Below are 26,580 nucleotides of genomic sequence, written 5' to 3' on the forward strand. Positions count from 1 at the left end.
AAAAGGGTCCCCATTCACAGCCATACCGAGCTGCACTTAGACACATTATTGCAGCCTGGAGGAGGAGTGGAGGGATGTGGGGAGAATGATGAAGCAGGCGCGGTCTACAGAGTGCCAGAACATGAGTGAGACGGGGTAACAAGCATGACACAAAGAAGTACATAGCTGCCTTTGTGTGGTGATAAAAGAAGGTTTTGTAAGTTGGAGGATTTGGATGGAAGAGATAGAGCTGGAAAAAAAAGCCCCATCCTGAGTAAACACTTGGACAGAGAGACAAAAACGCACTAGTTGCAAGAGGAGGGAGGAGGTGGCAAAGAGAGGAGTGAGAGGCATATCATTTGGCTGAAGTGCCTTCAGAATAAACTGCCTCACAGCTCAGTGGAAGGACCCTCTCACTCAGCACCAGTGTCCACAAGTCTTTTAACTCTGACCTTTGTTGTTTACATACAGTTAAAGCTACACTGGGAAATGTTTGCAGTCCAAACAGCCACAGTGGGGGAGATGTTTGAAAGTGTTTTTAATACTCAAGGTCAATTTAGCAGCTCTTTTGTTTGTGGTTTTTAAATTTATAAACACATAACGCTCCAGGGATCTTGCTTGAGGTTCAGTTTTTAGTTTTAACCTTGTTTAACAAAGCAGTCATAGCTGCCAATTTACAAAAACTGACTCCACAGGACACTCGTGCATACAGCTCATCTAAGCCACTTGAGGCTACCTTAAAAAGTCATTCAGTCCACACAGACCCCAGTGTTAGAAAGCTCACCTTCAAGACCCAGCTGCACAGACCTAGATTTCAGATGATGACCCCCCCTGGAAACCCCAAATCTGTATAACCTCCAGCATCTGATAAATAAATAATGAATATATATAAACCACCGGTTCCCAAGGGTCTCCAACCAGTCTCTAGACCTTTGTGTCTGGGACTTTACAGTAGAAATAAAACATGCTTATACTACAAAACGGTATTCTCCATAGCTATACAATAGGGAATTTATTTGCTGAGGCATCTATTTAGTTAATAAAAGGTTTAAAGTAAGGAATGTGGCCACTCCAAGTGACTAGACTGCTAAGTCTTTTTCAAAAATGACCTGAGCTTATTTGAGGCACTGAATTGGACTGCCTGTGTTTGCAGTGTTGATGGCGATTTCAAACATATTAAATGCAACTGCCTGACAAATAGCATGGCAAGTTGTGTGGTTAATTATAATTAACTGCCTCGACAGCCAGCCAAAGAGGTCTGTGTTCCAGGTTGGACAAATGAAATTGTAATATTTTACTGTTACGTTACTTACAATTAATTAGAAGGTGTCTGAAGGTGCAGTGTGCTAAGAAAGCTTGCAAGCCACAACTAAAACCGCATCGCAGCCAGATATGGTTACCTTTAGGTAAAAAACTAAACAAAACAGGAAATTACAAGCCAACAGAGGCCATTTTTACACACCCTTAGTGTCATTATCACAATGCCATCTAGTGGCTTTGATAATTATTAGAAAGGTGAAAGTTAGTAAACTCATATTATTATTATTATTATTATTATTATTATTATTATAGCTTGTGGTAAAAGATTGATTATGAGGGTTATTTTTACTTAATAAAATAAGGCTCTGTTATATTTTGCAGCATCATGCAGATTTTTTTGTAAAAATTTGCTTAAAATCTGATTTAGATAACATGCTAGCTTGATTTAAAGCAGCGCTGCTGGATTTCTGTCCACAACACAAGTTAAAGACAAAATGTATGTACTACCACTCTATATGGTGTCTAAGGTAAACACTCAAGCAAAATCTGCATTCAAAATGAGCATTTTTATCAAGTCTTCAGTCATTTAAGTCACTTCAGCCAGTACACATTAACCTACAGGAGCTGGTTACCCATGGAAAAATGAGATGATGCTCCTGGTACACGCTTTCATGCAGATGTTAATGCCATAGTTGTAGGCAACAGCAATGCACCATGCCTAGCAGCACTCAGCAACCCTGCTCTGTAACTTTGCATAGTCTGACACTTCTCAGCTGAGTTGCTGTAGTTCCCAAAATTTGGGAACCACATCCACATCAGATTACACCACCATACTAGATTTAAATGAACCCACAAGAATTATCCATTATTTTTCAAATGTTAGTAAAGAGAGGCTGCATGACTAGGTGTTTGATTTTATATACCAGCAAGTGTAAACACCTGAATTCAAAGATGAAGAGGTTATTATTTTGTTTGTTGTTTTTGATTATGGCTGATCCCTCAGAAATAACATATAGTCATTTAACCTTTAATATAACCATATTGATAAATGCAGTTTTAGATTAAATGTAAGGAAAGAATGAATCTCTATGTAAATACACAGCTTGTATGTTAAAAAATATCGCGCCAGATGCTCTGACTATTGTTCTTTGAAGTTTCATATCATTGTTACTTTGGGAAAGTAGACACATGTTCAGCATAAAAAGTTCTGACACCATAAAGATAAAAGCTTCCTCTGGGCTGTAGCTGTCTGTTTTCTCAGCAGCACTGTTCACTCAGCTGCCGCCCACCATTTGTTACAGCAGAGCTTTTCACATGCTTACCTTACAGGTACAACAATTCTCAGGATACTTCATACCAATTCTCTGTAACTGTCAACTTTAAATTGACTCTGGGTGTGAGATTCTTACCATCAGATCCTTATTTTCTTCATCTCGGTGTGCAAAAAAAAGCTCCAAACTTCAAAGTGTACCTTATTATCATGATACAGTGTGGTATAATTGCACAGATAACAGTGCACCAGTCATGCTGCTGTCATTCAGCTGAATGGACTGGCTGACATCCAAACTGCCACCCCACAGTCATTGTGTGTGATGAATATGTGGATGCTTGTATTTTAGTATCAACAAATGCCAGGAAAATACCAAAATTAACATTTACGAGTATTTCCTGTGAGCCTGACATGAGGCCTCGTGTAGCTTATTTCCACAGTGTTCTGTGAAAGGTCACAATAAAGATCTCGATGACATAAATCAATAATGTTTTTGTAATTAAAAGCATTTATCAATAATCTCAGTGCCCACAAGATGTCAGTATCTGTGGCGCTGCAGGTCAGTAAGTCCATTTGATCCTCATCACCTGGGATTTACTGTCTCTGTGCAGTCGAAACACACCACAGTACAAATCACTGTCACATAAACTCTGTGTGTGTTCCACCAATCAGAGCAGTTTTTGACCAGTTCAAATGACTCCAGCGACGCAAAACCATGACTGCACTTTGTTCACACCCGGAATTGAAGTCAACCAACTGCTTTGTTTCTTCACACTTCTGTGTGTCTTTGCATGCAGTCCTGGATCTGTGCCAGAGAGCAGGTCAGGTGACTTAAGCTAAGTTGGCGTGTCCAACCAGATGACTGGGATTTGGGGTGGTCGGACCCTGGCCGTCTCCCACCTGCCACCACATCCCACCTCCATTCACCAAAGCTCAGCAGATTAACTCCCTCAGATCTTTCCTCTTTAATTAGGAGCAAACAGGAGGCATGAAGGCACAGCGACTCCATACTAATAATTCATGATAAGCACAGCTGGGGAAATAAACAAAGAGGCCTCACTTAGATTTCACCAGAAAATTTGTATGTAAAACCATTATTTTTCTGCTTCTGAATATACTCCACAAAACAATGTTTACTCAGCTGGGAGATGAAATAAATTTCATCTATTACCATTTTTACAAGTCCGTTGGATCACATTTTTATATATAGTTTTTTATCTTTCAGCTATAGGCAAATATGAAGAACAGGGGAAATGAGCTACATATAAGACTCGGCTTTAACTTGGAGACCCACAATCATGTGGAGCGTCCTCTCTAAGCTATGTAGCACTGACTCCATTAAGGCCCAGTCAGCAGATGAGAAAAAACACCAAGCTATGTCTCAGTAATTGTACCAGCAGGGTTTTGTTTGCTGTATTCTTCTCCGTCTTGTTATCTTAAAGTTATTTTGCGCCCACATATATAGAAGATGAGGCACTCAACAAAAGGAAGCTGCAGTGCTGAAAAGAACTGACACTTGAACAGAAGATGCAGAAACCCTGAGGGTCTTATAAACAGCATTTTAAGCAAATCAGACTGTAAACAAACAGCTGCAACAATTGAGTTTGCATTAGACATGAAAAGGAGAGAAAGCAAGGAATTTCTCTAACCCAAGTCAATACCTAAGTCAATGCAAAACATATAGTAGAATGTAGTTCTTTGTATGACAATGACTCAAAAATAAACATTAATTCCACAATAATGCAAGGTTGCAAGGATGTCAAAGGTCATAGAAATAAAAATTTATTTGGTCCTGCAGTCTATAAAGATTTCACAGGAGGTAAAAGCAGTAAATAGTGAGTTCATGCTAAAAGGGATGCAAGAGTGGGTTTATCACGCCTTCCCAGAATCCTCCCCTGGAAGCCATTCATTTCCTGGATATTTGCATGAGACGTCTCCTCAATTCATTGCAGGGATTGCCCCTCCTCCTGAGGCAGGCCTATGGCGGGCACCATCAGCTGCAATCTCACTGTGCTGCCAGAGGACACAGCTCTGCAAATGAAGGACGGAGACATTACAAAGTGTAAAACCCAAGCACAAATTTTCAGAGTCTACATCAAGTGTGCGCAGCTGTGACACAGTATCATTAACGCTGACAGGAGGCAGGGCCAGAATAACAGGCCGAGAGGGTGGATTATGTGGATGCGCATGTCTGTAGATGTCATGATGGCGTAATAAAGAACTGCAATGTGTGATTGGTGGATAGTGTCCCTACATGGATGGGTAAAGGCAGTCACAGGTGGGGCTTGGAGGAGGGGTTAAATGGAGACTGGTGAAGACAGAGAGTAAGGGGGCTAAATTTAGCCAATGGCTCTGCTGGGGTGGAGCTAATCCTCTTTGCACTCGAATTATCTGGCCTTCGGATTAGAGAGCTTTGCCTCTATGTAAGACATCTACTCTTTATAATGATGTCCCATAGCAGGCCGTACCAAGTCCTCTGATGGGGGTGTGAGAGTTGACAGACTGACCACAGATATGAATTTTGTGTGCGCGTGCACGTGTGTGTGTTTTGTCATGGCATTTCACACAAATGTGCGTTATATAGTAACAGCAAGTTAGTTCTCAGCTGCATTTGAATAAAGCACCAAATCCACACTTTTAAGCTTAAATTTCAAAACTTACATTTAACTACTGATTTTATCTATTGTTCTGATTTTATCTGTTTTGATTTTATATACTGTTTTGTTTGTTTGTTTGTTTGTTTGTTTGTTAATTAGTTAGTTAGTTTATTTGCTTGTTTTAATCAATTTTAAATCATGCTTTTTATTTGTTCTTGTTTCTAATGTCTCTGTAAAGCACTTTGAATCACCTTGTTGTTGAATTGTGCTATACAAATAAACTTGCCTTGCCTTGCCTTGCCTTGCCTTGCCTAGTAACAGCTATCATATATTGCTGCATATGGTGCATTTAATATTGGATCAAAATTAAAATTAAAATCTTAACACAATATGTACACTAGTGAGCAAGGCACAAATGATCTCTGATATATACAATGCACAACTCAGACACCATATATTCCTTAATATATAATTCCATCTTGTTAATATTTAATAATGAAACTTAGATGTGTCTGTGGAAAGAGATTTTGAGCTGTAAATGCTGCATACATATCTAAACCAGCAGGTAGGTTTATGGTTTACATATCAGCTGTAGAGACTCCAGTTAAGGCATAGAAAAACTAATCTGATGGGTCACAACAAGATGACTAACGTAATAGAAAAGCAGTAAATAAGTATTTGTATTACACTGCTGGATTTTTATTTTTGACAGACTTTTCCCGCAAATCTTATTTTCGTGTGAATAACCGGGCAATTTTACCTCTGAAAGCTTCTTGTAAACAAACTGCATTTATATACCACTTTTATCCAAACTACCTTAGATTGTGTCTTCAATTCACCCACTCAACACACACATTTTTGAAAGAGAGCCACCACCACTATCTTGATTTATCAGAACAGTCATTGCAGCTGAGGGACAGAGCTGACTGAGAACCTTCAGAATTTTTACATTCAATACTTTATTCTAAACGGGTCCCTAATTTACTAAATGAACACAATGTATTAATTAAAAATGACACAGGCAACTGAAACCATAAACTCACTCAAAAAGTTTTTACTGAGGTCATAGATCAGTAGATTCATAGATAGTCCAATATATCCGCTGTCCCTTCTCTGCACATGTCCAAATGAGCCTCATCTCTCATCTCTCTAACTGCTCAAGCTGAGATTTTGTCCATCCTGGTCAGTCCCAATGAAAGCCTCAACATCTTCAACTCTGGCACTAACCTTTATTAGTGCCATCCTCTCACTCACCAGGTTTATGTTAAACAGTCTGGTCAAAAACTCCACTGCTCTGTCTCCTAGACATCTCCATATTTTCACAGGTATGTTTTCTGGACCAACCCAGCAACATGATTCAGAGCATAGCTGCCATGGTCCTGGGTCTTGGACCTAGCTTTTGCGTTTATGACTGTGTGATTCCTTCTTTGGGATTTAAGAGATTTTCATGTTTTAGTTCTGCATTAGTTTTCTGTAGTTGGTATTCTCTAGTGTGTCTGAGTTTGTTATTTCTAGTTCCTGGCTCTTGTTTTATTATGTTAATTCCCTTTTGTGTTTAGTCTGTTCCTGGTCTTGTCTTGTCATCAGCATCTCCTTTTGCAGCCTGTCTAATCTCCATGGTCTTATCATTTGTCTCCCTGGTCATAGTCCCATGTCTGTCTGGTGTCTCTTGTCCTTTCATGTTAATTCACAGGTCCAGTACCTGAATCCAGTTAATGTGTCTCAATCTAGATCTCAGTGTGTTGTTGTTTGCTGTTTTATTTTGATAGAGTCCTGCTTCATGTGTATGATTCGACTTTGTTCCCCAGGGGTGTCCTCTCTGTCTTATCTTCTCCCTGTGTATATATTATTTGCATCTCCCTCACGGCATGTGAGTTTCTGTCTGCCCAACCAATAGCTTGGTTAGTTAGTTCATTTTCTCTGTTGTTATTCCAGCATTAAATAAAGCTGTGATTCTTAGTTTACTTCTGTCTTTCAAGTCCTGCACTTTGGGTACATCCTCTGCCTGCTACCCACCTGCATCACATCACAGTAATAAAGTGGATTGTATCATATCCATCTGGGTAAATAGTGTTTTAATGTCTTGCTCAAGCAGATTTGGACACTTTCTAGCCTTTCACTTTTATATTACAGGACAATGTAAATACCCTCAGTAAAAACAAACTATATAAGGATGTTTTGGCCCAGGGAGACTGCAGATAGACGGTGGAGAAGGCCTCTTGAGGCCTATGTAATACATCTATATATTAAAGCCTTTTATATTATATAATCTACTATCATTTGGGAAATGCCGGGCATCCATATACCGCACCGTCAAACCATAACTGCAGGGTTTTTTTTGTAGCATCAGACCTCTCTTCTATCATAGTCAGTATATTCTGTGTATGTAAACCACAGGAATGATATGTGGAGCAGCAAAGCTATGATTATCCATCTTCCGCTCTAGGTGCCACTCAGACACATCCATAATAACCTCTACACTCATCCACACCCAGAGAAATAAAACTGCCAGCCCTTCCTTCCTGCTTCAACGGAAAAGGAATATTTCATCCAGTTTTGCTGATATGCTTATCCAGAGTTTCTCAGGATGGATGAGCAGCCAGCAAAGCGAGCCAATGTCTCATTCAAGGATACTTTGGCATACAGCTGTTCCTCAAAGGAAGCAGCTCTTCTGCTTCTGGGACAAAAGGGAGCGTCCCTGACTGGGGTTACTATAGATGGTCATTATCCTAACATGGCGTAGGCAGTGAAAACCACTTGGTGTGGTGATTAGATGTAAACTAAAATGTGCACCTCTTGGAACTTTCTTCATGTAAATTACTGAAACCACATTCAGGTACCCATGACAACGAGCATCTGCCCTGCTGATGTGTCCTTGAGCCAAAAAGAGAAAAGGAAAACAGAAAATCTGAAGGCTGCTGTTCTGACAGCTGACTATAAACTCTGACCTCTGTTAATACAGATCAGCAATATCCCAAAAATCCTGCAGAGCAACTACACAGTTTGCAGTCAGTGTCAGTTCAGCCTGTTGCTATTTAAACCTTTAGGACTGTACCATTACCTCCCAGAGGGGTGGTGGGGTTAATTCTGGGGAGTTTCCTGTGGGGATGAGCCCTGGTGAGGGAGGGGTAGTGTGTGGTGTGTATGTGTATGCATGGGGTGGGGGAGTTGTGAGCTTGGACCCTAATCCCTTAGGTTTGTCTACAGCACGGCCTTAGGATAAACTGACATGTAGGCGATCGACATTTGAAAATGCTACTTGGACTTTAGCACATTTTTAAGTTCAGAAGTCATTTTATATATTACAGGAATGCTTTCTCTGGTAAGATAACATTTGTTATTTTTCAATGCTCGCTGCTTTGTGAGATGAACTAGTGAGGAAGTAGATAACAATGATGGAAAAGATAGCTGCAGTATGATTTTGATGTGGTGCAGCAACACAGGCCTGATGATATGCAGCAAATGCTCCTTTATGGTCAGCACTAATTCTGATGTTTATAAAACAGAGAAATTTTAGTCTGAAATTATTTGTGTCAACTGGTTTATCTTTTACAAAAAGACATAAAGCTGAATGCTTGATGAGATTTTATGCGTTGAGTGGAAAATCTCCAATCTCTTGTCTATCAGACATAGAAATGGGTCAGTTAGCAGACAGTTGTCCCAAGAAATCAAACGGGATTCTCCTTTGACCTCTGGAGATCAGTGCAGAATTGAGATTAAAAGTAACTTGTTTCTGTTATGGTCCAGTTATTCTATCAACAGATGCAAGACATTTAGCAGATGTAGTGCAACTGATTTTGTGTTATATCTCAATAGACACGAGTTGCTTAGCAGGATCCTGGTGTTGTAGGCTGATAAGAATTTCAGCAATTTCAATTTGGACTAACAATTTTTAGCGAGCAAGAAAAATGTTTGGATCCTCTCAGAATTGCTTAGCTGTAGGTAAGGCTTTGATCAAACAGCTGTGTTGCAGAAATAGGGGTGGGTGGGGGTGGGGAGTGATCCAATCACCAAAAGGGGCCAAATTAAAAAATACTATTGTAAAACTGAAGGCTAAAATTTAATTAGAGGACAGTGACTTGTTGCAGACAATTAATAAGCACAACGCTCTGGGTTCTAGGGTTGATTTGTGATTTTGTCAATTTCTACATTTCCTCAAATGTAATTAAAACATAGATTAAAAAGCAGGAGGTTGGACCAGCTGGGTATGAAAAAGTGAATGAATAAAGCTAGGCTCCTACAGCTAAACTGGAGCTGCCTGCAGTGGTACTGCAGGCAGCTCCAGTTTAAAATTAAACTTAAAAATTAAATATAAGAATTGCAACTGGAAAAAAAAAATCAAAACGTAGACCACTGGGCAGCTCTGATGCTCTATCCACTGCATATGTATGTGTGTGTGTGCGTGTGTCTGTAGAGCTATTCTTCCAAAGTCCATTATCGCAGCATTAATATGTAACGCCACACGAGTCTGTGGTTCCATTGCTCTCTGTAGAATGAGCTACAGAGTTTGGCTCAGTCAAAATAATAAATGATCTGAATGGTAAAAGGTCATTTGTGAAATTGAAATAGCTTTCTGTAAATTAGGTGGCAACCTCTCTGCTTCCTGTTAAACCTCAGACTCACATTGATTTTCGTGATTTCAAAGGGGCTCTCTGACTTTTCAACAACGGGACACACTCAGAGAAAGGCAGATTATGACCTATTCAAAAACTGCAGAGGCACAAATGGTGATTTGACATCTGTGTAAGTGTGTATGCAGTGCGAGTTACGGCTGTGAACGCAAACCTGGATCAATAGGTTAGAAAACAAGGGCGGGAGATAGAGGGGAAAGACTAGGCAGCCCAACTGTTATGTAAGCGGCAGCTGTGTGAGAAAAGGAACTGCAGCAGGATGATGAAAGCAACTTCTCTTCCCTCAACATGACTGCGCATCCATCCTAACACATTCCCTCTCATGAACTGTTCACGTATTATTCACACCGCCTGAAGAAATAATAAATAGATGATGGTGATTCTATCACAGTACTCGACTTCTTCTCATTACTTCCGACAGTAAAACTGATTCAAGCGTAGATTTTAACTCAGACTTTCTGATTTCAAAAACCTCGCTTCTGAAAGCACCAAACAGCCTACATTTCAGTGCATCAATCCAGACTGTGTAATCCATCGCTGCTACCAACCACCTCTGTGACTTTCATGATGAAACAATGATGTGAGGCAACAAGGGCAGAATAAAAAAAAACCTGCTGTCGTAATCTGGATTAATTTACAGTATTCGTCATCCTGCTTCCAAACCAGCACAGACCCACCCAAACCAAACCAAGCACTGTCACATGATAGGACTACAAATATTTCTACAGGGCTAATAATCACCGGATGAAAGTTATGCCAATAACACTTAGGTGGACACAAATGGTCCATTAGGAAAACTGCAGTAAATCAGGATTAAAACGGTTCAAATCACAATAAAAGTTATGTGAAAGGATTCAGGTGGAAATACACCACTGTTTTTATACAGTTAGCAAACCGTCTTTCTAACTTGTATCACTTAGTTATTTCAAACAAACTTATCATTCATCTTATTCATTGAAACTATTAAGGATTCTATTAAAACGCATATGTGGAATGTATGGCTGATGAAATTTAAGGACAAACATGCTAAAACCTTTTGGTATAGTTTACTCTGGGGAAATCAGTTTGCCATCAAAAAGCAACAGAAGTCAGAGAAACAGAGATTGTGTGGAGATCTGGGTTATTTAGGTGATCTAGGTATTTATTAATTAATCATGTTAAAGACTGTCATTTGCATTAATTAGTGTCAGGCTAAAAAAAATCAATTAATATATTCTGTTATTTAAGGTGAACTTTGTGGGTTACCTTTTGAAATGTGTTTTTAATGAAGAAAAATATATAATTAAACAAGATCTTAATAATTATAATACATACAGTTGCAAGTACAGCATTACTTGGTCTGGCGTGGCCAATATTTATGCTCCTAATGCTACTTTATGCTAATGTTAACTAATGCAAAGACGATTCAGTTTTCTAGATTTACTTCTTTACCAGTTTTATGTAATTTCTGCAGTAAAGGTTTAATAGGTTGCTTTACAGTACTATATACTTCATAAGTAGTACAGATGTGTGTAAGTGTGAATGTGAAGCTGTAGCTGGAGGAGGAATAAAAAGCTAAAATTTGCCTGTGACTATACAGTTAGAGGTTAAATAAAGGTTTGTCTTGTTTAAATGTTTAACTGTGTGACTGAATTGTGTGCTGTGTTTGGTATTCAGCCATTTAGTTATCTGACACAAAGCATTAAAAAAAACCATGACATCATATTTTATCGCTAAACTACAGAGGATAACAGCCTCAGGTTAGCAATTTCTTGATTTTACAAGCATGTGTGTGTTTGGCTTCACTGTGATACTCATTTAATCACGTCAGGAACGGATGCAGCAACAAAAATCCTCAAATTTAATGGAATTTGTGTTTCTCTGTTCGTCGGCATTAGATGCTCTGGCCTCTGGTCACCAGAAAAATCAAGACAGATCTGAATGTGTCATTGCAGCAATGCTGTGTGATGGATCAAAATGGCGCCAGAGCATTTGAGCGGGGGAGACGATGAGATTATCTGCTTGTGTGGAAGGACAAGCAGCCTACAGAGAGGGAGAAAAGCATTACCAAACTTGTTTTTCCTTCCATAAGACACTTTGAAAAATTGAATTTTTGGAAGAAGGATAGGATTTTAGTTCACAAGCAAGTTTTTTAAAAGTTGGAAAAATAAAAAGGAAATCAACTCAAAATCTGTTTTAATAGATGCAATAAATACAATACAAAGATAAAAACAGGTTTAAAAATCTTTCAAAAATTAACACGTTTAATCAAAGTTTAACCATTAAATCTTATTCTAGTACTTTCCCCGATACTTTTATAGAATTTTGATGTAAGTTTTATAAAATGATTGTTTGGAAGTCCTTTGAGACATTACCTGTTACCTGCCCAAAGGGCACTGTTGCATAGCAATGGCTTTTCCTCTACAAGTGATGTGGGGCTAACAGACAATATGTAATGTGTGGTGTTCATTGTTTTTCAGGTTCAGCATGCAGCACTTTACGTATCACGGAAGGTAACAGTCTTTCAGCATACTTGTTGAGGCCTTAAACCTGAGACTTAACTACAGAAGACCTGCAGTTTTCTTCTGACACCAGGAGACTGCAGCTCACGGCTTCTTGGGAGGATTATGCCATTATAGCTGACAACTTGAGCTTCCTCAGCACACGACGGCTCCGAGACAAAGTCACTCCTGCTCTCCTTACATGCAGCAGGAACCATGGATGACCCCTATCACAACAATGTAAACCAGCAGATGACCGAAGGTGGAGATTACACCTACACCCAAGATGGTGGAGGTCAAGACGGCTACCCTTATCAGACGGACTACCCTCCACAGGATGAGGATGCTGCTAGTGATGCCACTGAAGGGGCAGATGAGGATGATCAGATGTATGAGGGGGAGTACCAAGGCATCCCGCACCCCGACGAGATCAAGGAGGCACGACGGGCAGCTCGAGTGGAGGCCAGGAGGAAAGCCCGGATGGCTGCCCAGCAGGAAGAGGAAGAGGAAAGCCTGCCAGAGCAATACGAGACCATCATGGAGGACTGTGGCCATGGACGCTTCCAGTGGATGCTCTTCTTTGTGCTGGGCTTGGCGCTAATGGCTGATGGCGTGGATGGTTTCATGGTGGGCTTTGTCCTGCCCAGTGCTGAAAAGGACATGTGCATATCTAACGCTGACAAAGGATTACTGGGTGAGTTTAACTGAATTTCAATTAAATTTTATGCAGATCAAGGGTTGTTTAGAGCCAAATCAAATCAACAGTTGGGTCAAGGTAATATAAGTAATGTTGACGTTGTTAAATGAGAAAAATTAAGGTCACAAATGTGAGATATAGTGAATATTAAGTGTATCCGCTCACTTTCTGAGCCACTGATGATTAAGAATTGTTTTTAAAAACTGCAGTAATTTGCTGACTCGCCTTTTGGGACAGTGTTTCAGGTACAAAATATCTGGATAGTGGATAACACTGATCTTATCCAAATGTCCGTCAGTGTGGAATTCAACAACTGCAGCTAAATTTGATCAATGACAACAAATGCAAAGACCTGTTTATCTTTTTTGTACACAGCTGTTTTATCTGCATGGCAACCAGAGTATGTTAACTTTCAGCATAAAAAAAATCTTGTTCCTTCTTGACAGTTTATCTATATTGTTTAATATGATAATGATAATATGATAAATATCCTCATTAGAGATCACAGTCATGTTCACAGATTTTCAGTTGGTCAGAAAATGTAACTTTTACCCATATGAAAGGCCCGGAGAGGCCTATAATTCATCCAAAAGATGGCATACTCATAGCATTCTGTCCAATAGTTGCCATAATTCTCAACTTCACGAGGCTAAAAAAATATCAAGACATCCCTAAAGTCAGTAGAGTTAAATCTATTTAAAAAATCAATTCAACAGTATGTCAGTTTGAACAGACTACTGACAAACTACTCCCTCTGCCATTATTTATCATATGGCTAGCATCACAAACATAAATTATATGTAGAGACATAAAAACCTGCAAGACTACCTAATTACAGTCATCTGTCGAAGAGTTTCAGTCTTTACCCAGGGAGGAGGATCTCATCAGTGAAATGATCTGTTGTTGTGCTTGGCTGGAACAAAATCCCGCATATGCTTAGCTCTTGACGGCACATGGCTGCAGCCCACTGCTTCAGATAAAAATATCCCCCAGTCGCTGGAGCAAATTAGGGGGAAAAGGCTTGGATCTTTCTGGGCAAATGCAAAAATAAAGAACATAATGAACATTGTGTGTCCTAATGGAGTTTGGGTCCACTGTGAGCAACCAGATTAGCTTCACTGAGCCTTGGCAGTGGTCCTCCATGTGTCTGGGAGTTGGCTTGAGGGTGCCAACAGATATATTTTAATTATTTAGTTATCTTTGGGACTGAAATTTGTATGCAGCGTGGACTTATCGGGAGATTTACCTTGAAAACGTCAGTTCCTCACTTTCTGTGCAGACAACTGAACTGCAAATTAAAGCCTTTCACCTTATTTCCCAGACCTCGTGTGTAGCCAGGCGATGTGGCAGATTGCACATCGCTCATTTCATCTTAACAACAGGCTCCTGGGATGAAGCATTGCGAGAGATTGATGAGGAACCCGGTGGTGATTGCATTCGGTGTGTGTTCCCAGGCTAATATGGAGCATGTTGCAGCAGTCAGAGATCCTGGCGGCCTGCGGAGCTGGTGCAGAGCTGTCAGATATGCTTCAGGCCTCTGACAGGCTGCGGTAGCAGGAGGAAGGCCTGGTGAAAATGAAATCACAGCGTCTGTTTGCGCAGAATGGGGGCAGAGAGCTGATCATTGGCTGAGAATATGAAGTAGATCTGCAGAATGATCCTGTCTGATTCATGCTCATGCTCTGTCCACTAGACACACAGGAACAGAAATTACTTTAATCGTAACCTTAGTCCTGGAAAGCAGACAGACTCCCAAAGCTTTTGTTAAACACAGGAGGGTTAGCACACTTACCTTTAATGACAGTTATATTGTTTAATCTGCAGGGTGAAGTGTTCAGTAGAGGAAGACACAGTGGTGGACACAAACAAAAAGGAACCTACACCTGACTGATGATATCAGAAATTCTGCTCAGATTTAATCTCAACCCAAGCTGCTATACTTGATCCACAGCTACTGCGTACGTAGATAATTTTATGATACCTGCCAGATTGTCTTTGGTGCTTCATGTCTATTACTGAAATGTTTTGGCAGACTGGGAGAAATCACGCTAATCGTTCAAAATGTCAAGGCCTGTGATGCTCAGAATTTGAATTTTCACATGTTTCTAGAGATTTCTGAAAACAGCAGCTTCACTGCCCATTCAGAGCCTTCAGTTCTTATTTTCTTTTTTATCTCACAGATTCAGTAGTTTCTAATTTAGTTTTAGCAGGAAAACTTTGCTAATGTACTCAACAATGTTGAATAACTACTGCCCTAACACATTATACATTTTTCTTAAAACATAAATTCAAATACTTTCAGAAAAGTTGGAAAAGTATTCAACCATGGACACAGTCGATTAAGGAAAAATGAACACGCTAATGCTAGTTTTTTAAATTTAGTTTGGTTATCTTAACAACAATTACACTTTTAATTGAAGTAACAATGTATATGAAAACTCATTTGTGATAAATGTGTTTTAAAAAGTGAGGCATTTAAACATAGTAAACAACCTAAAGTAGCTGAGCCAGAAGCTAACAATTAAAATAACTTCCATCCTTTAGTTTGGTCCCTGTGTGAGATGGCAGCAACGATCAACATTTTCACTTAAAGGCTTTTCAGTGATTTGAAACCATTTTGTGTTGGGTCTAATGTTGGGTATTTATAAAAGATGATATTCTCTTAAACAAAGTGACTCCCATGCAGGGATAGACCCACTTGTTTCACAAGTGCTGACGTTTGCTTCCCAGTTTTCAAGGGACTCATGGATTAGTAAGTTAACAAATGATCAAATATCATAAAATCACAAAGAAAAACTGCACTGATTCATGAAAGTAGGTAGCAAAAATGTGGATCATTCACCTGGTTAGAAAAATGCATCGATTTAACAGTTGAAATAGTCACAAATGTGCTATCTCGGAAGTGGGCTTAATTCATTTTATTTGGAAATTAATTTATACAGCATCTATTAACGTTCAAGAGCATGGAGTCTCTTTTACTATATATTTTGTATCTCTGGCATCTTTTGCAGCTGTATTTTGTTCTGTGCCTACAGTTGTGATAAAAGCACTTCAGCACAGTGCTTTCACTTTTAATACAGGAAGGAAAAGATAAATTCTCCCTTTTCCTCCAGGGACTAAGTGTCTTCACTGTATTCAAGGACACTTTTGCAAGCTTGTTGCTGCCAGGACAGATCCTAGGCCTCCATGTGAAAGATGGGATTTCTAAATGCAAGGCCATCCTGTTAATTTATCCTTGCAGATATCTGAGGCGTACACATTTCCTTAAGCAACTATTTGGCCAGCATATTAGATGGTATGATAGCTTTTACTCTTCTTTCCCCTGTGCAGTCTCGAGTTGAATGGGATATGCAACTTGGCGTGTGGAGCATCAGAGCATTTGGGTAGTCTAGTAATCCACGGGGAAGGTGCACACTATGGCTCCACGTGCTGTTAAGCTGCTTAGTTCCTCTGTAGTTATGGCTGTGTAGTAAAAACACAGACTAGGCAGGAAGTATGCATTGTTCTAGTGGTTTAAACAACACGCTGAAGAAGATAGCTGAGGCTGTAGATTTGAGTCCCTAAACAGCTAAGACAGGAGAGCTTGTTTCTCTCTCCAGAGACATTAAAATGAAAAATGGAGTATGCTCTTGTGTGGAGCTGTGGAACAGCTTCAGAACAAGAAGAAATGGCAGGCTGGACCACCTGCCTGCTGCATGCTGACAGATTCCAGACCGGCCTGACTCAGAGTGGGAGTCTGCAGTGATAAAGCATGTAATCAAAGAAACAATAAAATGTCAGAGAAAGCCCAAATAACAGAAAACTGAAAGCAGGTTTTAAAATATGGAAGGTGAGTGTTGTAGAAGCGGAACGCTCTTCCTGGGAAATTATTGTGACCTTTATTTCTTTGTCTCAAATGTAAGAATGTGTCACACTGAAACACTGTGTGACGATTTCTCTTCTTCCTACTTCATACAAGGGTAAAGGGAGCCCCCTTGTGTTTGACTTGAGTTTTAAAAGTGAAGCGTTTGTTTGTGTGTGGATGTGTGAATCTGTAAAGGTCACATTTCAAGTTAACCAGGTTCCCAAGTGATTAAATATGTGCGTGTGTATTTGCAGGTCTCCTGGTGTATGTGGCCATGATGGTGGGTGCACTGGTGTGGGGTGGTCTGTGTGATAAAATGGGGAGGAGGAAGTGTCTGATCTACGTCCTGACCATCGACCTGGTCTTCTCCTTCCTGTCCTGCTTCGCTCAGGGCTACGGCTTCTTCCTCTTCTTGAGGTTCTGCTCCGGCTTTGGGTGAGACACTGACTTAGCCAAATTTACATTTACATTACTTGAACAAAGAAAAAAACATCCACAGGCTTTTGTCAGACTGACTGACCTTTTCTATAAATAAGTTAGTAGAAAGAGATTTCAAAATAATACCCCTGACATTTAAAGAAAAAAAATGTACCTGGTAGAACTAACATTAAAAAAAACTGTGGTCTGTGGTACATTTAGTCAGACTGCTCAGAAGAAAGTAACTGATATGCATGTTAAAACATTGCATGTTCTATTGTATCTAACCTATTATGCTTCTTAGTGCTTTAATAATGGAGTGTTTTAATTTGGTTGGCTATATTAGACATTTCAGACTGCTAAATTAGTTTAATTGGTATTCTAAAAGAAAAACTGACCCAGTGTTTGAGTCTAATTGGTGTTTACTGTGTTGGGCAGTTTGACATCAGTTCTTTACTACTATGCAAGTTCCTCCAACTACATGAGGAAGTGTAAAGCAAAAACTGTTGTTTAAGCCATTTAACAATTGCAGGAGAGAGCCAGGAAGATTACAGTAAAGTAGGGGTCTTGTAGTACCTTCTACTCTGCATGCTATCATGTGCAGCCTGCTGGCACATGTCACGAGAACACACTGTTAACACCACCTCAAAGACTGCATGCTGCACACGAGGAGATTTCTGCTTATTTACTTCAACAGAGCATTTCTTTATTACACTAATTAAAACAAGTAAAGAGTGCTGTTTGATTGTTCTTATTTTCAGCTTTATTGCTCAGTTCCTGCTGTTGCCAGCACCTTACGGTGAAGCTATTGGTGCGCACTGATTGATTTTGCAACTTTCAAAGACACATTTATTTTGATAATGGTTCCAGCCAGATCTGCAATATTGATGTTTGAGCTTGTTGTTCAGCAAGAAAATACAAGGTCACCGAAATAAACTGTTCTGCTGTCACTGATTCGCGGTGATAATGAGTCCCACGTTAGTCATTAACACTCACATTTGAAGAAAAACTATGTGCATTTTTCTGGCATGCTAACAGGAGGCTGACTGCACATCCCTGTATGAAAAGATTTGCTGCAGTCATAAAAAAGAGAGGAATCTTCAAAAATGCCAATAATCCTTGAAGTCATTTTAAACCTACAGATGTGATAATCTGATTTTTTTTCCCCACAGTTCAAAAAATGTTTCAATGTCCCACAAAGTATGTAAAAGATCTGAGAAATGGAAACGGCATTGGCCAAAACGATCAAATATCCCTGCTGATGCCGTTATTAAACTGTGACCATCGCCAGCATTGAAACTTCCTTATCGCAAGGCTCCAGAATTAAATCAATAATCACCCTCATGATAGGAACCAAAATCTTGACTTAACTCGTGCCTGTTCAATAAAATGAGCTCTAAAAAATCTATCAAATATTCTATCAATGCCAGTAATTCTGTCATTATATAACAAAATGTTTTTAATCACGAGTGTTTGAAGCTTGCATCATCATGACTTTTAGATAAGAGTTTTCCATTTCCAGTTAGGGTTTGGCCTTAATTTTTCATTTAAAATGCAAATGTGTGACAAGTTGTCTTTAAAGCAAATTTGACGAACATCCAAAGGAATAGGATGTCCTAAAATATGGACAAAATCACATCAAAATCAAAAACATCTGTGTAAGATTACACTCATTTTATGTTTTATGATCCCTCCTCCAGAATTGGTGGCTCCATTCCAATTGTGTACACCTACTTTACTGAGTTCCTGCAGATGGATAAACGTGGAGAACATCTGAGCTGGCTCTGCATGTTCTGGATGTTTGGAGGCCTGTACGCCTCCTTCACCGCCTGGGGAATCATCCCTCATTATGGTAACGCACAAACTCTGATAAACAGACAAACACATGTAGAGTATTGAAACATATAAGATGAATAATTGAGACCCCCACAAATGGAGTCTGTAATAACATTGTCCTCTGTTAGTCTCTCACGGCTGTCAGTTCAAATGCCTCGTGCATTAATGTTTGCACAAGTTTGCAAATTTAAACGTTTGCCTTCTAAAAATATTACATTTAATAACGTAGTATAGTGACGATACCCCAATTTTGGTATGTGATACCAAATGCAGTATTAGCAATTCGTAATGTGTTCGTAGGGAGAACAGCATTACTATTTCAGTTTTAATCAGTGGCTGAGACCATTACTTGCTGAACAGAAGCTGATGTCTTAATCTTTTCTGCCATATGGGAAGTCACTGCAGTCCAAAATGTCACATTTTTTTGCCTCTTACTCCCATTTGCCCAAAATTCTTGAAATGCTACTGAAGTTAATCTCTTTGCTTAATAATCGTGTTCATAAGATTACAATAAAATTTATTTGATTAAAATGTGTTCATGTGTGACAGTAAAGAGAAATGACGACGACAAAAAAATAGTTACTGAATGTAATTTCTGGAGGCAATTTATCTGAAGTTCAACAGCAATTTGACACCTCATACACTCGCCTTTTAACTTTTATGTCTATGAACACCATTCTGCACCATCCTGCCCCACATACCCTCTATTCACAAAAGTACTGGGCCATTACACTTAGAGGAGCTGCCACAAAGCCCCTAGTACACTGTTTCTGTGCTGCTGTTTATGCCAGAGGAGGATTTGAACTCTGAAGATCTTTGCTTACTATCCATCCTTGATTCTCTATTAGTAAATGTCATCTAATCATGTTTGAGAATGTAGCTCTTGCTCTTGAAAATTGTGTGTAGCCCGCCCTTGGCTCCTCCCTTGCTTTTTGTTGGAATTTTTCTCATAGTGGGAACATTTTGCTTCTTCTCTTTCTTTCTCAGTCTGCATAATGTGGTGAAATGTATTGAATAACTCATTAATATGGCTTATCTTGAACCTTATCTAATCAGTTATGTTCTGAATTAATTATTCACAATAAAACCAAACATACCGCCAGCATCCAGTTTGAAAAAGATTCCCAAACAGCCTCACAGTTGGCTACTTGTAATTGACTTTTGATGACTCAAATGTAAACAACTCAAGAAAAAAAATTGCAACACATTAATTCTGTGATTTGATAATTAAAGCATTCCAGAAAACAAGGTTTGTGGAAATATTAACGTGTTCTTCACTGGGTGGTTTTTGCAGGTTGGGGTTTTGCCATCGGTACACATCTTCAGATGCACAGCTGGAGACTGTTTATCCTGGTGTGTCTCTTTCCTGCACTGGCCGCACTCATCGGACTCGTGTTCATGCCGGAGAGCCCGAGATTCCTCCTGGAGGTCAGATACTGGAACCAGTGTAGCCAGTTTGTAGTAATAATATTGATTGTCAGGATTATGCATCCAGCTGTGATTGGTTAAGAATGTTGAGTCATCACCACACCAACATCCCACTGCTGTGCAAAGGTAGCGATGAGCTGCTAAGACAGCACCAGAACACCACCCACCCCTGTTTCTCATCCTGGACAATATCAGGGCTTTAACCACATGTGGTATTGTATTTGTATGCTACTGCTGCACCACAAGTTATCACACATTACCCCTTCTAATAAGAGGCAGACCTAATGGGAACATTCATCTGGCTGCAGTGCTGGTGGGAAAGTTTAAGCGCTCAAACCAAAACCCATGATTAAAAGAGTCACTCTTATATATAGTGCACTAAACTTTATAATTTCAGCTACACATTGGAAAACCCTGAGAGGTTTCACAGGGTGCTCTTTAAACTTGTTTAAATAGATATTTATATGTTTGTACGTGTGGTTTTTCAGAATGCACGACATGATGAGGCGTGGATGATCCTGCGACAAGTTCATGACACCAACTGGAAAGCCAAGGGGGAGCCAGAGAGAGTTTTCACTGTAAGCCCTCATTTACACTCATGTTTGGCTCAGTCAGTTGACAGAAAAGTTATCTACTTATTAACAAAATAAAATAAATGTAGCTCCAATCTCCCTGCATTTGTGCAGGTGATATCTCTTTGTAATTTATGTAAATACCTTAGAGTTAGTCTTACATCTCTTCGTCCATCTATTCATTGTCTGCTGCCTATCTTGGTCCAAGGGCAGCAGTCTAAGCAGAGATTCCCAGACCTCCCTTTCCCTAGCAGCCTCCTCCAATTCTTCTAGTGGGACACCAAAGGGTTCCCAAGCAAGCTAAGGAACATAATCTCTCCAGCATGTTCTGAGCCTGCCCTGGGGCTTGCTGCTCAGCAGGAACATTTTTGTCCAGTTGCACATGCCAGCTGGACAAGCCCAAAATAACTCATCCAGGAAGTGCCTGTGTGGATAGGGTGGCAGTCAGAGGGAGAGGCCTTGGTGAAATGAAGCTGAAGACGGTTCTTGGGCTCTTGAGTGTGCAATAAAGTAAAAATCATTGAGGAGAAATCATTTGAAAGAATCAAAAAATAATAATTTATTGAACCAAAGAGTTGACCATTCAGCAACTCCAATGAACTAACATAACAGGACCTACAACTCTAGACACTGGTGGTGATGGACTTGAAGATTTGATTGAGGTTCTCTGTGCAACTAGGATGAGGTGGAGATGGGGGCGAATTGGGTTGGACAAATGAGAGTCTGAAATTCAGAATAACTGAAAGGAACACATGCATGTAAGAAATTAACTAATTAGACTAGAGTAATGATGAAGATGCTTCATAACAAAACCAAAAAAACAACATAAATCCCAGAGCCCCATCTGTTAAGATACTGATGAAATGTTATTCACAAGTCCTGATAATCATTTGTTTTTATTAATTAATCTGGTTAGGAAACTTTGATCAAAATTTCCAATGTTTGTTTGATCTAACACAAAAACATTTTTTAAAAACTCGATCATATATTAATTTACATGTTTTCTGCTTAAGTTAAAGTTTTATTTATTTTTAATGGTTTTTTTATGTCACACTTGTGTCATCTGTAATTGTACATGAAAAAAAAATATCAAAAAAACTTGATGCCTTTGTCAAGGTAACCAACATCAAGACTCCACAAACTCAGGAGGATGAGTTCATAGAGATCCAGAGTGAGACTGGGACTGCCTTCCAGCGCTGGACTGTCAGAAAAATGACCATGCTGCAACAGGTCTGCAACACTTTACAGTAAAATAAAACAGAATTTAAAAAAAATAGACAATTTTTTGCTTTGCTTCTTTTTTAATGCAGACCTTGCATGTCAAGTTTGATTGTCTGTCGGTCTCTTTCTCCTTCCTTAGGTTATGGCCAATATCATGTCTCTATCAGCGCCAGAGCTCCGACTACAAGGCCTCCTTCTGGTTATTGTCTGGTTCTGTTTGGCCTTCAGGTAGATCTACATTGAAAGCTGAGGTCAAAACAGACCTGTGCTTTCATCTACAGAAAAAAATTAAAATTTTCTATCTCAGGCGAATCATTTTAGTTTTCTCCACTCATGCTTCCAATCCTTCTGTGTGTATCAGCTATCACGGGCTTGGAGTGTGGTTTCCTGATATGATCAAGTACATGCAGTATGAGGAGTACGAGTCCAAAGTCCGAATATTCCATCGAGAACGTGTGGAGCGTTTCCACTTTAACTTCTCTCTGGTCAACCAGATCCACCGTGAGGGGGAGTACATCCATGACAAGTACATTTCCGTAACACCTAATGTTATAAATTTTTTCTCAGTTTCACAGTTTCGTTTGTTTGTGCTACTGCTTCATGTCATTATTTTCATTTAGGTTCGCCAACATTGAAATCAAGTCGGTCAAGTTTGAGAGTTCTCTGTTTGAAAACTGCTACTTTGAGGATATCAAATCCACCAACACCTTCTTTGAGAACTGCACTATTAAAAACACCGTCTTCTATAACACAGGTACCAGACCAGACTGCACTGAAACTGTACAATTAGCTAAAGCAATAGGTTTCTCCTGTAAGCACTTTTTACAGTCTAACCCTCTGTACTCTTCAGATCTCTGGCAGGACAAGTTCAAGAACTGTCGAATGGAAAATGCCACCTTTCTCCACCCGAAGAAAGGCTGCCATCTGAACTTTCAGGAGGAGAATGACATCGTCATCTACATGGTCAGCTTCCTGGGCAGTTTGGCTGTCTTGCCTGGGAACATCATCTCAGCGTTGTTCATGGACAAGATAGGAAGGATCCGCATAATAGGTGACCTCAGGAGAGAGCAGCACAGGAACGATGAGCTTACGTAGCCAAATATTCAGTCAAATATTTGTCAGTATGTCCTCATTTATTTGTCTTTCTAGGTGGTTCTATGCTGGCGTCATCGGCCTGCACTTTCCTTCTGCTGTTAAGTTTCAGTCAAGGAGCTGTAATATGTTGGCAGTGTCTCTTTTATGGCGTCAGTGTGGCAGCCTGGAATGGACTAGAAGTAATTTCTGTGGAACTCTACCCGTCCTCTAAACGGTAATCTATCCCATTTTTACGTGTAATATGAGCTCCATTATAGTACAGATAAATTATTATGACTCTTCCAAAAGGGTAGGCCAAACCCACCGTTCAGTAAAGGCTAGAACAACAAATATGCAGCTGCATTTTAACCAAAAATAGCCTGGAATGCACTTCATGCCTTCTTTGTTCAGTAGTGACTCGTTAGCTTTAAATATATAATCTCCCCCCCTGCTGGTACTGCAGCTTAGGCATGCATGTCCATTTTATGATAGGGAGAGGCAAAGTGTAACATCCACATCCAGTAAACCCGAAGACTTGTTGTTTCAAATGGAGTGAGATATTTACAACATATAAGAACTGTAACTAGTGAAGGCAGGACTTTAATGAGTAACTGAGTAATCACATCTGCCGGGGGAGAAAATGAAAAAATATGCAACCAGGAGCTTATATGTGAATTTAATGCCTGATATAAAGGGAGTTATTTTGCAGTTGATAACAAAATTATACATATTATATATAGAAAGGTAGCTGTTAGTACACCAATCTTAGCTGTGTTACTGTGGTTTGCTGAGGAATGAAAAACAGTATACCATTACTGCACAGCAACACACTGCAAATGTCAAAGTAGCTTAACTAAACTCAAAATGTGGCACCTGCCCTTAGAAATGATTGAAATAAGGAAAGCATACACCAGTGTGTACCACCGAGATGGAACGTGCCATCGCGCTAATGTGTAAAAATATATAAACCAATACAAAAATGACAAAGTAGCTTAACTAAAACCAGCTATTTCCTGAACAAATACATTGCACAAACTCGTGCATTATTCTTTGTGGCCTGCGCTCATAGCTGGCTCCCTAAATCATTTTCTCAGATATCTAAACTCTGACACCCCCTAGTTGCGCAAAAATGACTTGGATATTTCACAACATCGGTGACACAATGCTTGGTACACACAGGCGTTTTCGCTGTTCTTTCTGCTGATGCCTCATGTCCTATTGCCTGCATTCTGTTTTGTCTTCTGTGAGGCTCAAGCTTTCAGTTTGGCAGCTTTGTTCTTGGTTCCTAACATTGCAGGTAGTGCTTCGCACCTCACAGCACCTGTGAGGCATATTTGATGTTTTTTCCTGGCAGACAGAAGTGAACACCTTTGTGCAAAACAATGCCAGCGGAGAACAAATGAACTCAAACGTTAACCTGCATCCATGGCCAATTCGGTTCTCCACACATTCACTTCATTAGTAAATCAGCCAAGTTATGACTCTAACCCTTCTCTGTCTTTCTGACTCTGCAGAGGAACTGCGTTCGGCATCCTGAATGGCATCTGTAAGTTTGCGGCCATCATTGCCAGCTCTATCTTTGCCGCCTTCATCGGCATCACTAAGATCATCCCCATCTTCCTGGCCTTCGCCGCCCTCGTCTGTGGAGGCATGGTGGCTCTTAAACTGCCCGAAACCCGGGAGAAAATCCTCTCCTGAAAAGCCAAACTCCTGCAGCCTCTGGGCCCCAAACGCAGTCTAGCTATGGGTGAAGCCGCATATTCTGGGGAAAGTATCAGCTTTTTAAACTGAAACAGAAAGGTAATAAAGAAAGGCCACGTTGTGCTAGATGTGTGTCATGGTTATATGAGTAAAACTATTGAAAACCTGTCTGGTTGCCTATATAAACCTGTGGTTGCTTTCTGTTCTGTCTCTAAGTACCTCAGGCTGCCCAGCTTTTCTGTCACATTGAATAAAAAAACTAGTCTTTGTCTTCCCTCCATCTTTCTCCCAACCTGCGTTTGCACACATTGTAGTAACATTTGTGTTGTTTGAGGTTCGTGTAAAAGATTAATATGAGATGAAAATGTGTACTTGAAAGGTGTTGTAGTTCTTGTTACCATGTCGTGCTTTGATTTCATTCCCTCTCAGAGAAAGAGAAAGGACTCGTAGTGATAACTTGAAATGAATTAGAATCCTGTTGTATTCACCGCCGAGACTCAGCAGCAATATCACTGCAGGTGTTGTTATTCAGAGAAAACACCCATTTCACCCACACAGTCTTTGTTTATTCTGCGGTGTCCTGTGGTGTCTGTAGTCTTCTTTAGTTGTTGCTTGGTTTGTTTTCTGTAGACTTGAATCCAGATTCACCATTTTCAATAATGTAGAAGATTTTTTCTTTTAAATGAAATCCTCTCCCGTCCATTTCTCCCAGCGTATCCAACCAAAACAATTCTCCTTGTCTGTCGTCGTGTCCTCGACTCTGAGACGTTGTGTCTGTCCTCAGTGGTAGAGCTGGTGATAATGTAGAATCAGAGTCTTGTTTGTCACATCTTGCCATGACAAAGTGTAAGGAACTGTTTAATTTGTTTTTGTCTGTTTTTTTTTTTTAAAGAATGACTGTGAAAATAGATGTTTTGATATGATGCTCTCATTTTAACATACTGATGAAGAACTGATTTACAGAACTTGTTGCATATTATGTTTCAAGACTTCTAAAGAAGGTGTTACTTTTTTTTTTGGCACAACTGAGGTGTGTATGTGCGCGCGGCTGTTATCCACACATCTGTGAATTCACTGAATCACAACAGTCTTGAATACCAGTATTGTATTTGTGGTTGTACATATAGACCTGTGTATATTAGTTGTAACATAATAGCTGCATCATGACTTGAATAAAGCTGAGGGCTCATGATCTGGTTTCCTGGTTCATGAACACATGAAAAATGTCATACATTTTAAACTTTATGGAAAACTGTTAGTACCTGTTTTGTGTTGATTTAGAAGTCACTGACAGATGCATATAAAAGCAATGGAGGTGCTCTTCTTCTGGGGATTAAAATCTTTTCTATGTGATCCAATGACCCTCTAAGTACAGGTGTGATTGGCTCAAAGACACACCCCATCTGATTGTGGTCACCCACTGGTTTGTGGACTTGCATTTTTAATTTTGGAGCCAACAGTGACCATATTTAAAAAACAGGGTTGATTCCAAACCAGTAGATAGCTCAGCATAGCCATTGCGTGTCTTTGGATTCTGGGAGAAAGCCAGAAAACCTGGAGAGAATCCACACAA

At 39.8% G+C, this 26,580-nt stretch overlaps 1 protein-coding gene across 1 annotated transcript; it reads left to right on the forward strand.

The window, feature by feature from the left end:
* Positions 1 to 8,287: 8,287 nt before the first annotated feature.
* sv2ba (synaptic vesicle glycoprotein 2Ba) lies at positions 8,288 to 26,199 on the forward strand. The gene is made up of 13 exons (XM_004539754.6): positions 8,288 to 8,428; positions 12,197 to 12,911; positions 17,013 to 17,193; positions 18,876 to 19,027; positions 20,306 to 20,439; positions 20,928 to 21,017; positions 22,128 to 22,241; positions 22,372 to 22,460; positions 22,594 to 22,758; positions 22,853 to 22,986; positions 23,083 to 23,283; positions 23,382 to 23,541; positions 24,821 to 26,199. The coding sequence occupies exons 2-13, from the start codon at positions 12,434 to 12,436 to the stop codon at positions 25,002 to 25,004; spliced, it is 2,082 nt and encodes a 693-aa protein (XP_004539811.3). The 5' UTR covers positions 8,288 to 8,428; positions 12,197 to 12,433; the 3' UTR covers positions 25,005 to 26,199.
* Positions 26,200 to 26,580: the final 381 nt, after the last annotated feature.

The sequence above is a fragment of the Maylandia zebra genome, linkage group LG1 (genome assembly GCF_041146795.1).
Source record: "Maylandia zebra isolate NMK-2024a linkage group LG1, Mzebra_GT3a, whole genome shotgun sequence".
Classification (NCBI taxonomy): Eukaryota; Metazoa; Chordata; class Actinopteri; order Cichliformes; family Cichlidae; genus Maylandia; species Maylandia zebra.

Excerpts from the sequence above, each read along its gene's own strand:
- sv2ba (XM_004539754.6), top strand. The coding sequence starts at position 12,434 with ATGGATGACCCCTATCACAACAATGTAAACCAGCAGATGACCGAAGGT. Across the intron at positions 17,194-18,875 it reads AGGTTCTGCTCCGGCTTTGG|AATTGGTGGCTCCATTCCAA; the intron begins GTGAGACACTGA and ends TCCCTCCTCCAG. Across the intron at positions 21,018-22,127 it reads AGCCAGAGAGAGTTTTCACT|GTAACCAACATCAAGACTCC; the intron begins GTAAGCCCTCAT and ends GCCTTTGTCAAG.